General features: G+C 56.1%; 1 protein-coding gene across 1 annotated transcript; it reads left to right on the top strand.

The window, feature by feature from the left end:
• The first annotated feature begins 2519 nt into the window (after positions 1–2519).
• Positions 2520–14669, top strand: DEF8 (differentially expressed in FDCP 8 homolog). Its single transcript, XM_059151644.1, has 12 exons — positions 2520–2623; positions 4069–4202; positions 5205–5302; positions 6802–6951; positions 7802–7943; positions 9613–9777; positions 10367–10494; positions 10696–10809; positions 11543–11623; positions 12325–12465; positions 12627–12736; positions 13721–14669. The coding sequence occupies exons 1-12, from the start codon at positions 2526–2528 to the stop codon at positions 13821–13823; spliced, it is 1464 nt and encodes a 487-aa protein (XP_059007627.1). The 5' UTR covers positions 2520–2525; the 3' UTR covers positions 13824–14669.
• Positions 14670–15136: the final 467 nt, after the last annotated feature.

Below are 15136 nucleotides of genomic sequence, written 5' to 3'. Positions count from 1 at the left end.
CGCCCAGGGCCCCCGCCCGCGCCCGATGCAAGGTTCCGACTTGCTCGTCCTCTCTGGGGCGCTGGGGGCACCGGGGACCTGCGCTGCCTCCCACCCCGCTTGGGCAGGTTTATCAGCCCAGAGAGGGGCTCCTCTCTTGCCTCTCCCCAACCCCGAGTGACACTGTCACCGCTTCCGGCCGTCCACACGCGCTGTCTGTAGGATGGGTGAGACCCGCGGCAGATCCCAGGGCTGTGCCACTCTCTGGGAATACCGGGCCTCAGTTTCCTCACTAGGGAATGGCTGGGCGTGGTAGAAGAGGATATGCTTGTTGTTGTCGTGAGTGAAGTTGCCGGAGGCATGTCTTAGGGGTGGCTCTCTCCTGAGGCCGGCGGTGGCCACTGTGCCAGGCTTCTGTGGCAAATAATCCTTAAAATAACCCCAGCCCCCCGGAGGGTCCTGCCAGGCCTTCTTCCAGGCATGAGAATATAGGATGTACTTTATCCTATCCCTGGAGGTGGAATTCTAGGGACCTCCAGTTGTGGCTGGGTGAGAATAGAACCATCAGGAGTGCACCCGAGCTTAAGCCCAGGACCCTTCAGTGCCTGCTTCATGAGCCCCTGGGCTTTTTTCTGAGGTTCACTTGAGTTGCTAAGTTGTCGCATCCTACCCTCTCTTCCCTGCCAGAGAAGGGGAGTCTCTAGAGGAGGGCAGAGGTGGTTTGACAGATTTCCTTCATTCCTCTCAGTCTTCACCCTTCCTGCCTGTTCCTCTCTGAGACCAAGCCTGAATCTGAGCGCAGGGCTTTCTGAGGGGTGAACCCAGTGGGGTAGGGGTTGAGGGGAGAGGGGGAGTAGGGGGTGGAGCCAAGGCAGCTGCTGTGTAATGCCTCCCCTGGGTGTCTGTGTTCTTGGGACATCACTTGTGTGCCCTCAGAAGTCCTGAGGGTAGTATGATTCTCCAGCTTGGCAGGAGAGAGACTGAGGGTAGAGAGGTTGGATGAGCATGTATCCATTTGCTCATGGCCTCTGTGCTAGGCCGGGAGCTGGCACGGCCCGTAAGGAGGCAATTGAAAGATGCTTTTTCCAGGGGAGAGGCTGTTGGGAGGAGGAGAGGTGTTCCAGCCCTGAGGAGGGCTGTTGGGAGGAGCAGAGGTGTTCCTGCTTTTAAGCTCCTCTGGCCGCAGTTTAAAATGCGGGGAGGTTTCCTTGGGGTTGGGGTGGTTGTCATGTGATGACAGCGACAGCTCGCTTAGCAACAGCTCTGGGCTATAGGTTCCCCTGACATATAAGTACAAACTTAGTCCTTCTACTCACTCCAGGAGCTAGGTAGTCTTCTTATTTGTGGGCAGGAAAATTGGATCACATAGCTCATCACTGGGAAACCCAGAATTTAAATCAGGGATATCTGATTCTTTTTTAAGATTTTATCTGTTTATTTGACAGAGAGTGAGAGCACAAGCAGGAGGAGCAGCAGGCAGAGGGACAGGGAGAAGCAGGTTCCCCACTGAGCGGAGAGCGGAGGCACTCCATCCCAGGACCCTGGGATCATGACCTGAGCCAAAGGCAGATGCTTAACTGACGGAGCCCCCCAGGTGCCCAGGGCTATCTGATTCTTAATAACATTAGTAACAACAATAATAATAGTAAGCTGTACCTGGTACTTATCAGATGCACATGGTATGCTGACCAGGATACTTGGAGCTTTGTATTAACTAATTTAATCTGCACAATAACCCTATACAGTGGGCACTGTTATTTCCCCCATTTGAAACATGAGGAATCAAGAGCCAAGAAAGGTTTAGGCATTTGCCCAAGACCATACATGTCAGCTAGGAGCTGACAGATCTGGGATTTGAATAGCACCAATTCATTTTATTACCACAAGGCTCTTGAGGTGATGCCTCAGGATCTGTTTCAGATGTAGGAGATAGAGATCCTTCTCCCGGTAACAGTGCTTAAAGCAGAAGTTTATTTCTGTCTCACTTGAATGAAGCCTGGGGTGAAGGAGCTCAGGGCTTCTATGTCAAACCCAAGGTTGCTACGCCAGCTCCAGCCATTACATCTGCATCCCAGGCGGCAAGAGGTAGGAATAGCTGAAGAGGGATAGTGCCTCCTTTTAAGAAAAATTCCCATGAGATTTTTCTGTTTAAATTCCATTGGTCATAACGCAGTCGCATGGCCACATCTAACTATAGGGAGGCTGGGAAATTGCGACAAACCCAGAATCCAGCTTCCTCTGCCCAGAGAAGAAAAAACATACCTGGACTGTTGCTAAAGCAGTAAGTGCAGATTTTATTGAAGACTCTTGCAGTAGGAGAAAAATCAGGGTAAAATCAGGGTAAAATCAGCAGGTGGAGACTTGCTGAAGGGACACATCAGGGCTGAGTGGGGATTCTGGCTAAACCGACCCACCAGGATTTCTTCTGAGGGCAGGCTGGGGTGATCAGATGTCCCCTGGGGGTGAGAGCAGATTTGAGGGTGACAGGGTATCAGGATGAGGGAGCTCCTGCTGAACTGACGGAGTGGGGTTCTTGCTAGAACCGGATGTCACAGGAGGGGCCCAGGTGGCCTAGGAGAAGCTTCGGGAGCCCGACTGCAGCCTGGTCAGGCACAAAATCTTTCTCACCACTAAGAAAGATGGGGTAAGTCAGTCCTGGCATAGCCGGGTCTGTCCTGCACTCCGGGTGCTTCTCAGGACACTGTGATTCTGTTGTTTGGAGAGGCACTGGTCGTCAGGGCCCAACCACCCTGAGTGATCTGCCCAAAGCTGTCAGCTAGTGAGAGAGAGGAGGCTTAAGCCCATAGTTCATGGCATCTGTGTCCTCTCCTATGTTGATCCAGGTGCTGGGTTCTGCCACATCCCCACCACAGAGGCTGAACAGGTAGGACAGGTCCCACAGTTGATGTGGGAGTTTCTGACCCAGATGCTGGGCAGCCAGCACTGGGTGGCGTTGGGGATGACTCTTGTCAAGGCTGTCCTCTCTGGGATCCATTGTCTTTCTTTTGGAGGGAGTGCAGATAGGAGTCATAGGCTTGTCTTTGATAATCATGAATTATTTTAGACTAAATAGCTACAGAGAAAGCACAATTAACACCCGGCACTTTTAAGAAAAGCAGTTGACTTCCCATGAACTCATGTCACCTTGGTGGCAGAGAAGCTAAGGAGGTAGGAGGACCTGGGAAGTGAGTAAGTGTCTCCAGTCAAAGCCCCTTTCTACCTTTCAGGAGGCTTTAGCCCTGTGTGTTTGGCCACTTGCTGAACTCTTGGGAGGGGAGAGACAGGCCAGTGGGGAGTGAGGCATTTCCTATTTCCTGAGATCCTGAGGTGTGGGCCATGCACTGACTTGGGCCACACAGAGCCTCAGTGGGAATCTGGGCCAGTGAGGTGCGGTGCTGGCCTACGTGATGCTTGATGAGCATTCCGGAGCCTTCTCCCCACACTGGCAGAGACATAGGGCTCCCTGGGGACCAGGAAGATGGGCCATGCCCAAGGCCACAGTGCAGGTGGGAGAGCAGGCCTGCCCCCCAGCATTGGCTCCTAGTGTCCAGCACTGTGACCTTTGACAGTTGTCTCTGATGGTTCTGCTCCACTGCTGTGGTTTTGGGGTGCTATGACAGAAAAGGAACACCTGTGCTCAGGTCCAGAAGTAAGGACCAGAGTCCTGGGAGGTGTTGTCTTGTGGGAGTGTCCACGCCTTGCCTTCTCAGCAGTGAGGACATGGCTGGACTGGGGCTGAATGGGGAGTCCTGGGAGGGAGGGGGCCTGGGTTCCAGACTGGCCGGGTACTCTTGGGGTGGTCACGTCCCTCTCCTAGCTCTGTTCCACCTGCGTGCCCCCTGTGGGTCTCTGTTCCTGAGGGGAAGCTACCAATGGGGCCCAGGTGAGGGGCTGAGCTGGTTGGGGGAGGGGCAGAGGATGACAGCTGCAGTGTGGGGGTGTTCCACTTGAATCCTCCTGGGGGAGGGAAGGAGGCCAGGCATCCCCTCTGGAACCCTGGGAACTCAGGAAGGGGTTACGAGTGCAGTGAGTCTGGGAGCTCATCTAGAGGCTCATCTCCGTCTGTCCTTGCCCCCCCCGCCCCCACAGGTGGGATGCTATGGAATATGACGAGAAGCTGGCCCGGTTCCGGCAGGCCCACCTCAACCCCTTCAACAAGGAGACTGGGCCACGGCAGCATGAGCAGAAGCCCAGCAAGGAGGCCCCAGAAGTCACTTCTGAAGGTAGGTGCTGGGGGGAGGCCTGAGCGGCCCCCCCATCCTCTCTTCCCAGTTCCTCCCACGGAGCACGCTGGCTTTCCCGAGTAGCTGGGCGCCTTACTGGCCTTCCCTTTCCTCCTCGCCCAAGCTACGTTCTGCCTGTTCTGTGGCCCCATTAGGACATGCTCTCCCGAAGGCAGGGATCTGATCTGTGACTGTCATGTCGCTGCTGCGTCCCAGGGCCCAGCACAGAGCAGGAGCTCACTCGGGGAATACTTGGGGAAGGAACTCAGAGCTGCAGTTTGGTCAGGGAGAGGATGGAGTGGCCTGGACGGAGGCCCAGCTCCTCAGGGCATCAGGGGGTGGGGCTCTGAGAGCTGCACATGCAGTCAGGGTTTTTTGGGGGTGTGTGTGCACACACAGAGTTCTCCGGGGTTCAGAAATTCTGTTGTGAAATCCGCCAGCAGCCTTGAATCCATATATGCATGTGTAAGGTGTGCCCTAGAAATTGGAATGTTTCTGTGGCGTCTGGGTGGCTCAGTCCATGGGGCATCAGACTTGGGCTCAGGTGGTGATCCCAGAGTCCTAGGATCGAGCCCCCCCCGCCCCCGTGGGGAGTCTGCTTCTGCCTCTCCCACTCCCTCTGCCTCTCCCCCTGCTTGTGCTCTCTGTCTCTCTCCCTCAATAAATAAAATCTTAAAAAAAACCAAAGAAATTGGGATGTTTCTCTAATACTGTTTTGTGGACCTCTCTCAGCACCATGGGTATCCACCTCATCTTGGTTTCTTTTTTAAATTTTATATTTAGATTTTTTTCCCACCTCATCTTTTTGCATGGCTCTCTCTTACCTGTATAGGGTTAGGGTTCCTTTGCCAATGCAAACACAGCAGGTATCACGGTAGGGCCTGGTAGCCCTCAGCATCTCCTGTGGGCTTCTCTGGCCCCAGCCTACTCCTGGGGGAGAGGCAGGTTGATCTTCCTTTCTCTCTCTGCTGCCCTCCACACCCACACCCACACCCACTGCAGAGGCCCTGCCCGAGCTGCTGCCTGGAGAGCCGGAGTTCTGCTGCACTGAGCGAGTGATGGATCTTGGCTTATCTGAGGACCACTTCTCCCGCCCTGTGGTAAGTTTTGGGCCTGGGGTTAGAGGGGGACTGGGGGAGCCCCTAAGGCAGGAGCGGCTGGGTATATCCTTGTCACCCCATCCTTGGGGAGCAGGACCGGTCCACCTGCAGGGGCTCCTGGGCCTTGAATCTGAGACCTAATGACACCTGCCTCCCATCTCCATAACCTGGTGGGGAGCCAGAGAGACCAGCTGACCTGGGGTTTGGGGCCCAAAGCTGCTCTTCTGGTTTGGGGCTATCCCTATCTGCACATTCCAGGTCACTGGGAGGCAGACATGAGGGTTGGCTCCCTCTGGGTCCTGGGGAAGCTGTGGCCACACAGCAGGGTGAGGGAAGGACCACAGGCCACTCTCCTCAGTTCAATTTCTTGTTTTATGGAAGCTTTTCCTTTTTTTTTTTTTTTTTTTAAAGATTTATTTATTTATTTATTTGAGAGAGAGACAGTGAGAGCGAGCATGAGCGAGGAGAAGGTCGGAGGGAGAAGCAGACTCCCCACGGAGCTGGGAGCCCGATGCGGGACTCGATCCTGGGACTCCAGGATCATGACCTGAGCTGAAGGCAGTCGTCCAACCAACTGAGCCACCTAGGCGTCCCAGCTTTTCCTTTTTTTAATTAAAGGGCTCTAATAATCTCTTTTAAAAGGTTTGAAAATCTTTTAATTTTATGCAAAGTATCTTCAACTTTTATTTGAAACATCCTAAGTAATCAAAAAAAAAAAAGATTCACCCAGAAGCCCCCAGTTCTCATTTACTTTTCATTTTGTATTTGTGTTTTATACCTTCACTGAAGAAATTTTTGCTCCCTTGCTACGGGCCACACACCGAGTTTCCAGAGTAGGAGTATCTCCTGCTCTTTGCCTGGTCTCATGGAGGCGGAGGTGGGGGTCCCGAGGGCAGCTCTGTCCTGTGCCCTGTGCAAGGTCGGCCTCAGCTACTCTGCTCCAACTTGAGCCCGGCTTCCTTCCCTGTAATAGCAGGGTCCCGAGCCCAGGGCCTTTGTTGGGCCCTGGCCCTGAGTCCTTGTGAGGTGCCGCTGCTTGGGGTGCGTGGGTACCTGGGGCATCTCCGGGCTTGGTGATTAAGCTGGAGGCTACTTCCTGTCCTTCATGACAGGCAAATTGTCCTTCCCCTGGCTTTCATCCAAGAGGAAGTTCTGTAGAAATAAGCAAAATAGCACAGCCAGAAGAAGGATAGGGTTTCTAAAAGAAGAAGTCATGTTTTTGAAAACATCCTGAATTAGGTTTTCAGAGGCACATGAGTGGCCAGGTCCCGCTGGTGGGCAGGTGGCTCGGGCTGGTTCCTACCTGTGCTGCTAACTTTGTGGGGCCTTGAGCAAGTCCTTGGCCCCTCCCTCTGGGCATCTGTTTCTTCATGGAGGCCGGTGACTTGGGGGGGGTGGTCTGCCCTGGGCTGGACCTCCATGTGGAGAGCAGGCAGGGTGGGCCTCTGACACTGTCATCTGCCTCCCTCCGCCACCCCTCCGCCCCCCGCCCCGGGCAGGGTCTTTTCCTGGCCTCAGATATTCAGCAGCTGCGGCAGGCCATCGAGGAGTGCAAGCAGGCGATCCTGGAGCTGCCCGAGCAGTCAGAGAAGCAGAAGGACGCTGTTGTGAGGCTGATCCACCTCCGGCTGAAGCTCCAGGAGCTGAAGGTGGGCGCTGACCTGACCTGTCCCCCCCTCCCCCGCATGGAGGACAGAGGTGGGCCTTCACCCCACAGGCAGGCTCTTCTCTGTTAGTCTAATCTGGCTTGGCCAGTGCAGGGCACAGGTCCACCCACCGGCTCAAGTGCATCGGGTCAGTCCCTCCCTGAGCCTCAGGGCCTAGAGTTGCGGGGGAGGCGGGGACTTCCCGAGTGTGTGTTTCACGAAGGCGACAGCAGTAAAGGTAATGCATCCTGGAGGCCCAAACGCACAGGTTTACCTTGACCGTGGGTGCTCTTTAACTTGCTGGCACCGTCCCTGGGAATTAGAAAGCGCAATATTCATTAAGACACAAAGAAGGCTTTGGTAACAACACGCCCCAAAATATAGCGGCTTAAAGGAATGACATGTAATTTTACTCATGTGGAAGTCCTGTAGGTGACCTAGGGCCCACAGGGCAGCTAATGGTGTTGGGGGGTCCCCGGCCCTCTGTTCTTACAGCTTTGCCAGTCCTTGTGGAGAATCTAAGATGGCCCCTTGTCACCTCTGGGTCTGTACTTAGCAGGAAAAAGGGTGTGAGGGGAGGGGAGGCGTCATCACTCCTGCTTACACACCCTCGACCCGCACAGCGTCCCAGCATGGCATCTGGGTGCAGGGAAAGTCAGACTGTTGTCCGGATGGTCCAGGCCTGACTGCGTGCTGGGGAGTTCTGTTGCTAAAGGGAAAAGGGGTGTGACATTGGGGGAAACTCACCGTGTCTGCTGTAAATGGTACCTGGAAGAAATAAGTAAAAGGGTTCATGGCAAGGAAAAGGAGGTACAGCAGGCTCACCTGTGACCCCTCCCGGGACTCTCTCCAGGACCCCAGTGAGGACGAACCCAACATCCGAGTCCTCCTGGAGCACCGTTTCTACAAGGAGAAGAGCAAAAGTGTCAAGCAGACCTGTGACAAGTGCAACACCATCATCTGGGGGCTCATTCAGACCTGGTACACCTGCACAGGTGGGTGCCCCGGCACAGGTGTGTCAACACGCAGCCCCGGCAGCTCTGGGTGTGTGCGTGTGACTTCTGGCAGTGTGCGCAGTGTTTACTGAGCCTAATGGACTGAATACCCGGGATGAAACAAGGGGCAACAGACCCAAACTCCCTTCTTTACCAGCCTTTCCTCCACATCTGGCTTTCTAGTACGGTGGCCACAAGCCACAGGTGCCTCTTCCAGTTTTAATCTAAACCAGTTAAAATAAATAACTACTTCATTCCTTAGTTATGCAATCTCAGTAGCCACGCGAGGCTACTGTGGTGGCCACTGTGTTAGACATTTCTGTTTTTGCAGAGAATTCCTATGGATGGTGCTGTTCCGAGTGAGCGTGTGGTGTGTTAGACAGTATGGTCCACTGAAGAAAAACAAGGAAAGGCAACAGTGTGGGTCAGGCAGTGTGAAGGGTGTGACTTTAGGGTGGAATGAAACGGCATCATGTGACATTTAAGCAAAATTTGGAAGTCTGGGAGTAAGGCAGGAGTATATCTGGGGAAGAATGTTCCTGTGGGGGAAGTGTGTGCCGAGGCCCCGAGGCTGGTGTGTGGCCATTGTCTTCAGCGTGGAGCAGAGAGAAGCGTGGCTGGGGCACTGGGTCTGAGAGGAGGCTGGTCAAGGCGGGCTCAGAGGGGACCAAGGGCTTTTCTCTAAGCACACAGGGAGCCACAGGTCAGTGCTGGACATGCCCGGGTTTTATTTTATTTTTTTTAAAGATTTTATTTATTTATTATTAAAGATTTTATTTATTTATTTGACAGAGAGAGTGAGAGAGAGATCACAAGTAGGCAGAGAGGCAGAGAGACAGGCAGAGGGGGGGGGGAAGCAGGCTCCCCGCTGAGCAGAGAGCCCGATGCGGGGCTTGATCCCAGGACCCTGAGATCATGACCTGAGGCGAAGGCAGAGGCTTAACCCACTGAGTCACCCAGGCGCCCCAAGATTTTATTTTTTTGAGAGGGAGAGCATGAGAGGGGAGAAGGTCAGAGGGAGAAGCAGACTCCCCATGGAGCTGGGAGCCCCATGTGGGACTTGATCCTGGGACTCTGGGATCATGACCTGAGCTGAAGGCAGCCACTTAACCAACTGAGCCACCCAGGCGCTATGCCCGGGTTTTAAAAGGACCACTCTGGGCACAAGTGGAGCACGGCCTGAAGGAAGGAGTGGGGAGAGCTGAGGGAGGAAGCTGGCTCTCTGATCAGGGTGGAGTGTTTTGGGTGAGTGCGAGTGTGGCTCTCGCTGGAGAGCTGGAAAGAGGCATAAAAGGGAAGTTGAGAAGACGTTACAAATTTTAGTCTCAGCAGGTGGGAAGACGGAGTCGGTACATTTGAGGTGAGAAAACCGTGTGTGGGAGGCGGGTTTCTGAAGGAAGAGCGAGAATTTCCCTCAGACGGAGTGATTTCGCTGCCCTCAAGGCATCCCGGTGGGACCTATAGTCTGGAGATGGGGAGGAAGGTCTCCTCACACCCATAGGGTGAAGCTTGGGATGGGGACTGACAAGGTCTCTGACATTTTGGGACCTACAGGGGGGCCTTGCAAAGCTCTCAGAGTGAGGTGGGAATTGGGGTAGAGCTGAAAGGCGGTCTGGGCTGCTGGATACCCCCCACTTCTGAAAGGCACCCTGTTGCCCCCCTACCCCAGGATGTTATTACCGATGTCACAGCAAGTGTTTGAACCTCATCTCCAAGCCCTGCGTGCGCTCCAAAGTCAGCCACCAAGCCGAGTATGAGCTGAACATCTGCCCGGAGACAGGGCTGGACAGCCAAGATTACCGCTGCGCAGAGTGCCGGGCACCCATCTCCTTGCGTGAGTGCCCCCGGAGGGAGCAGGGTGCGGGGGCAGGGGCTACGGTAGGCAGGGGTATGAAAATTGGGTAAATCAGACAGTGAGGGGCAGCTGGGCTCCTGGGGCTGGTGTCCTGCTCTCTTTCCATGGGGAGGGGCAAGGGGCTGCTACTGGCATCTTTTCACTCCCACTCAAGCAGAGTGCGGTGCCAGCCCAGGTCACCTGGGAGGACCCCCAGTGCTGGCCTGCACTCAACCTCCTGTGTGGCCCCATTGTCACAGAAAGCCTACCTAGATGGGAAAAATGGCACAGTGTCATTAGTGTGCCACACGTCAGAGATTTGCTCATGTTAATTTCTGGGGTCCTCTCAGCAGTCCTGCAGTGGGGTCCTGCTATTGTTCCACTTTATTGACGACAAAACTGAGGGCAGCAGTGTGCCCTGATCTGCTTCGGGTCTCATGATGAGAAGACACTGTGTCAGGTCTGGAGGGCAGAGCCTCCCAGGTCAACTGTCTCTCGCCCCATACGCTTTCCACATATTGTGTGATTCCTAAGCTGTTGGGGACACCGAGGGCAGCCCTGACTTTGTAATGACCCGTCACCGTGACAGGGGGCGTGCCCAGTGAGGCCCGGCAGTGTGACTATACGGGCCAGTACTACTGCACCCATTGCCACTGGAATGACCTGGCGGTCATCCCTGCACGAGTCGTGCACAACTGGGACTTCGAGCCGCGCAAGGCAAGGCAGGGGCGTGGGATGTGGGGGGAGGGAGGGTGGCAAGGGTGGGGTAGAGGCCGGGGGTGGGGGACTGGGGCTGGGAGGGGAGGAGTTGGAGCCCCAAGGAGGGAGAGCCAGTGCTTCGGCCTGGCTTAGGCTGGGGGGACGTAGTACTGGGGGGTGGCGTGTGCAATGCTGGGGGTACCTCCCCTCGCCCCGCAGGTGTCCCGCTGCAGTATGCGGTACCTGGCTCTCATGGTGTCTCGGCCAGTGCTCAGGCTCCGAGAGATCAACCCTCTGCTGTTCAACTATGTGGAGGAGCTGGTGGAGATCCGGGTAAGGCTGGAGGGGGTAGGGGTGAGGGTGCGCCGCACTCTCCCCATGTGTCCTGGGAGCAGAGGGGGGATGCCCTCTGCTGAGGTTGGGGGGGCTCCTCTGCTATCCTTAGGGTTCAAGGCCCTAGAGCGGTGTCCAGTCACGATATGATACAAGGCCCAGAGGCAGTTTGGGAATTTTTTTTAGTTTTTACAAAAGTAAAAAGCAGGGTGCCTGGGGGACTTCGTCAGTGAAGCATCTGCCTTCGGCTCAGGTTGTGATCAGGTCCTGGGATCGAGTCCTGCATCAGGCTCTCTGCTCAGCAGGAAGCCTGCTTCTCCCTCTGCTGCTCCCCCTGCTTGTGTGCCCTCTTTCTCTCTCTCTTTCTGACAAATAAATAAATAAATAAAATCTTTAAAAAAAAAAAAGTAAAAAGCAGGTAAAGTTAATTTAGTAGTGTGTTTTATATTACTCTGTATATCCAAAAGATAATCAACAGAATCAGCACACAACATTATTCTTTCTCTCTTTCGTATGATGTGTTTGAAGGTGAACGCTCCTCGGGCAGCCCTGGCCTGGAAGCCGGGGTTCGAACTCGAGCTTGGCTGGAGCTCTCAGATCTGGGACCATCCTGGGGGCCGTGAAGGCACCATCTGTCCCCTCCCGACCTGGACTGCCTGCCCCCTTGTTCCCCAGGGTGCCATGGTGCGGGCCTGCCAGGGTTGCCGCAGCAGACCTCCCCTCTCACCCACAGAAGCTGCGCCAGGACATCCTGCTCATGAAGCCCTACTTCATTACCTGCAGGGAAGCGATGGAGGCCCGTCTGCTCCTGCAGGTCAGCCCCCCGCCCCGGAGTGGGAGCTGGGAGTGCAGGGGGCCCGGGCGAAGGGGACACACAGATCCAGGTCTCTTTCCGATGACTTCCTAGCTTGCGTGTGTCTCCCATGCTCTGTCCCAAGGAACCCCAGGTATTCAGAGAGCAAACAGGCATTCTAGCCACAAAAGTGTTCCTGGATTCTGTCATGGAGGGGAGCGGGTGTCACCCTCTAGTCCTTGCCTGGGTCTCCATAGAGTGCACCAGGCGCAGTACTGTGCAGGCAGGATTGGCCACAAACACACTCTTCAAGGCTCCCCTACTATTGGTTCATTAAGCATTCATGGGTGTTCACTGTTCTAGATCCTAGGGAGCAGGAAACAAAACAGGCAGGAATCCGTGTCCTCACTTCAGGTGGGGAAGAAAAATAAAGAGTCGGGGGTAGTGAGGTCTGTGAGCAAGATAAAGCTGGGAAAGGGCAATGGTGAACAGGGTCAGGCCCAGGAGGAGCTTTGGCGTGCTGGGCAGAGGTGCGGGGTACCCAGCGTGCTGAAAGCAGGGTGCCTGGGGGAGGCACCATGAGCCCCAGAGCCCGATACCCCCTGTTGCTTCCCGTGAGCTCCCGGGGGCCTGGAGGATGGGCAGGTTGGTTGGGGGCGGGGGGCGGGCCGCAGAAGGGGCCCTCACCCAGTGTTTGGGGTGGCGCTTGCTGGGACCCACAGCTCCAGGACCGGCAGCATTTCGTGGAGAACGATGAGATGTACTCCGTGCAGGACCTGCTGGACGCGCACACGGGTCGCCTGAGCTGCTCCCTCACTGAGACACACACGCTCTTCGCCAAGCACATTAAGCTGGACTGTGAGGTGGGCAGCCTGGGGACCCGCAGGCTGGGGCATCTTTCCCTCTACTCCCAGTCCCTGGGGCAGGGAGGGCGGGCAAGCCGCTGGGCCCCGTGTGTCCTCGGCCTCAGGTGCCCTCCACAGCCTGCGCTGACCTGCCCTCCATGCTGCACTGTCGCCCCCAGCGGTGTCAGGCCAAGGGCTTCGTGTGTGAGCTCTGCAGAGAGGGTGACGTTCTCTTCCCCTTCGACAGCCACACGTCCGTGTGCACCGACTGCTCTGCCGTCTTCCACAGGTTCGTGTGGCCCGACCGACCCCTTGGCCAGGTGTGCGGGTTCCCAGCAGGCAGCGGAGGGACGGAGGGGCGGAGGGAGGGGTGGCATTTGGGGTTCAGTCTTTGCTGCCTGATTTTCAGAGCCCCTTGCCTTGATCCTAGATGTGGGTTTAGACCCTAATGTGTGGGATGAAATTAGAAATTCCAAGGGGAACAAGTCCCTCTGGGGCCGGGGAGGGGTGCTGTGGCCCAGACCCCAGCGTGCGGGTGCTGTCTGACTGCTTCCCTGCTCCAGCAGACGGGCACTGTAGGGGAGGCCAGAGGGCCCTTGACTTTCTGGTTCTGGGCAGCCCCAATGTCTTGGTGGTTTTTTTCAAACATCCCTAGGCCCAAAGAAATACCTAACGTTTTTATTGACTACTTAGTTTCAAACAACGTTAAGTATTTGTGACAAAAAGACTTAGGGGATGTTTGGAAAAATAATGACATAGGTTGGAAGAGTGATCAGTACAGTTACTAACATAGAGTGGGCCTGCTGGACCCCGCACGGTGCCTCACACTGGGCTCAGATGGGCGCCTCCCATTGCTGTCCACGTGGATTTCCGTTGGGCACCTGCTGTCCGCCCAGCGAGCACTGCTGGTGCAGCCTGGGACTGGAGTGAAAAGTGGGTATTCCAGGAGCAGCAGTCCCCAGGACTCGGTGCGCACCCCGTGCCCCAGGTGAGGCTCTGTGCAGTGGTGGAGTGCTCCCAGCAGATGTTGGATGGCAGCCGGCTGGCAGGTGTGAACCCTGCAGGAGGGGCCCACCCTGAGGCCCTGGACCCAGGCCTGGGGGCACTGGGTGCAGACCTGGCTTCTGCCCTCTGGGAGAAACTGCCTCCATGTGCCCATCCATAGACGAGGGAGAGAAGGGCCTGACTTAGGAAGTCTGGGAAGGCTTCGCGGTAGTTTCACGTGCAGAGCCCAGACCCTTGCTGGGGCTGACCCCACCCTCCCTGTCCCCAGGGACTGCTACTATGACAACTCCACCACGTGCCCCAAATGTGCTCGGCTCACCCTGCGCAAGCAGTCGCTCTTCCAGGAGCCTGGTCCGGACGTGGATGCGTAGAGCAGCAGGCGCCCCCCCAGGCCTTTCTGGCATTCAACCTGCCAGTGATTGCCAAAGTCAAGGTGTTTCTTGTGTTCTGGAGACCCCTAGGGCCCAGCCGCAGACCTCTCTCCAGTGCTGGGCCAACGGGTTGTGAGGATCATCATGCTTGTCCCAGGCACTTGCTGGGACTGGGGGCAGCCTCGTGGGGCTCTTTCCTGGGTGTGCTGCTGGGAAAGCATGGGGTCCATGAACAGGGAAGTGGGGAGAGGCTTCTTACCGCCCCCTGTGGCAACGAGCCTTGAGGAGGCCCTTGGGGTCAAGGCTGCTGGGCTTTGGCCACCCTGAGAACCCCTAGAGGGCTTTGGGGGAGTGGCCGATAAGCCCCGGGAATGCTGGTTGCAGACACCCAGGTGTGGCCTGAGTTTCCTCTGCAATGGATGGTTTGGATCTACCTGGAGGCCCCCATCCTCTTCACCCCTTGTGTGGGGACTTGTAGGTGGCCCTAACTGGGGTGGTTCATGACTGTCTCCTGAGAGCCCTGCTCCTGCCTCTCAAGGTTCTCTCTCTCTGGGTTCTCCTCCGACAGGGCCCATCCAGGGGGTTCCCACCTCCGTACAACATGGAGGGACGGGGGCTGTGAGGTTCTTCCCCCTGGGTGGACCAGCCCCCGCTCCTCCCTTTGTGCTTATTGTGGTGCTGGGGGGCTGGGGGTCCGGTGGAAGAGGCTGTCCTCCTTCCCAGCTGGCAGCAGGGACTGTGCCCCGGGGGGAAGGTCTAGGTTAGGCAACAGGGTTGGCTGCAGTCAGATCTTTGCCAGAGGGGCTCCCTGTGCCATCTGAGGGCTCTGGACAGCTTACAGACCACCACCAGCCACTGGTCTTTTGTTTGGGGGCCTGAAGTCGGGCACTGGGAGTATTTGCTCAAGGGAGTTTTGGGCAGGGATCCCAGAGCATGTGCAGGAAGACCGAGGATCAGATGTGGAAGGTCCTGTACCCCTGCCGGCAAATGGAACCCCGGGACAGAGGGTGAGAACTCCCAGATCTTCACCGCGGGAGCCACTGTTGGCTCAGTATTTGCGGGGTTGTTTTGTGCTCCAGAGACCCTGCTGTAGGGGGGTCTGTGGGAAGAGAATGTTCCGTGGTGTGACTCTTTATCTTTTATACCCTCGTGTCTGGATGGCGTTTGGCTGCTGATGTGCACAGGTGATGGGCGCAGGTGGTGCTGGTGGAGTGTAGTCCCTTGGACGTCTGTTACCTTGGACTGGTGGCAGAAAGGTCAGCTTAGCTTGTTGGCTGACAAGAATGGTGGATAAAGACAGCGTCTCCTCCTTG

The sequence above is a fragment of the Mustela lutreola genome, chromosome 16, assembly GCF_030435805.1.
Source record: "Mustela lutreola isolate mMusLut2 chromosome 16, mMusLut2.pri, whole genome shotgun sequence".
In the NCBI taxonomy this organism is placed as follows: domain Eukaryota; kingdom Metazoa; phylum Chordata; class Mammalia; order Carnivora; family Mustelidae; genus Mustela; species Mustela lutreola.
The sequence above is the reverse complement of the archived record's forward strand: the minus strand, read 5'-3'. Positions and strand labels throughout refer to the sequence as shown.

Coding starts and splice junctions, on each gene's coding strand:
- DEF8 (XM_059151644.1), top strand. CDS start 2,526: ATGTCACAGGAGGGGCCCAGGTGGCCTAGGAGAAGCTTCGGGAGCCCG. Junction 4,203..5,204: donor CCCAGAAGTCACTTCTGAAG/GTAGGTGCTGGG, acceptor CACCCACTGCAG/AGGCCCTGCCCGAGCTGCTG. Junction 12,466..12,626: donor ACATTAAGCTGGACTGTGAG/GTGGGCAGCCTG, acceptor TGTCGCCCCCAG/CGGTGTCAGGCCAAGGGCTT.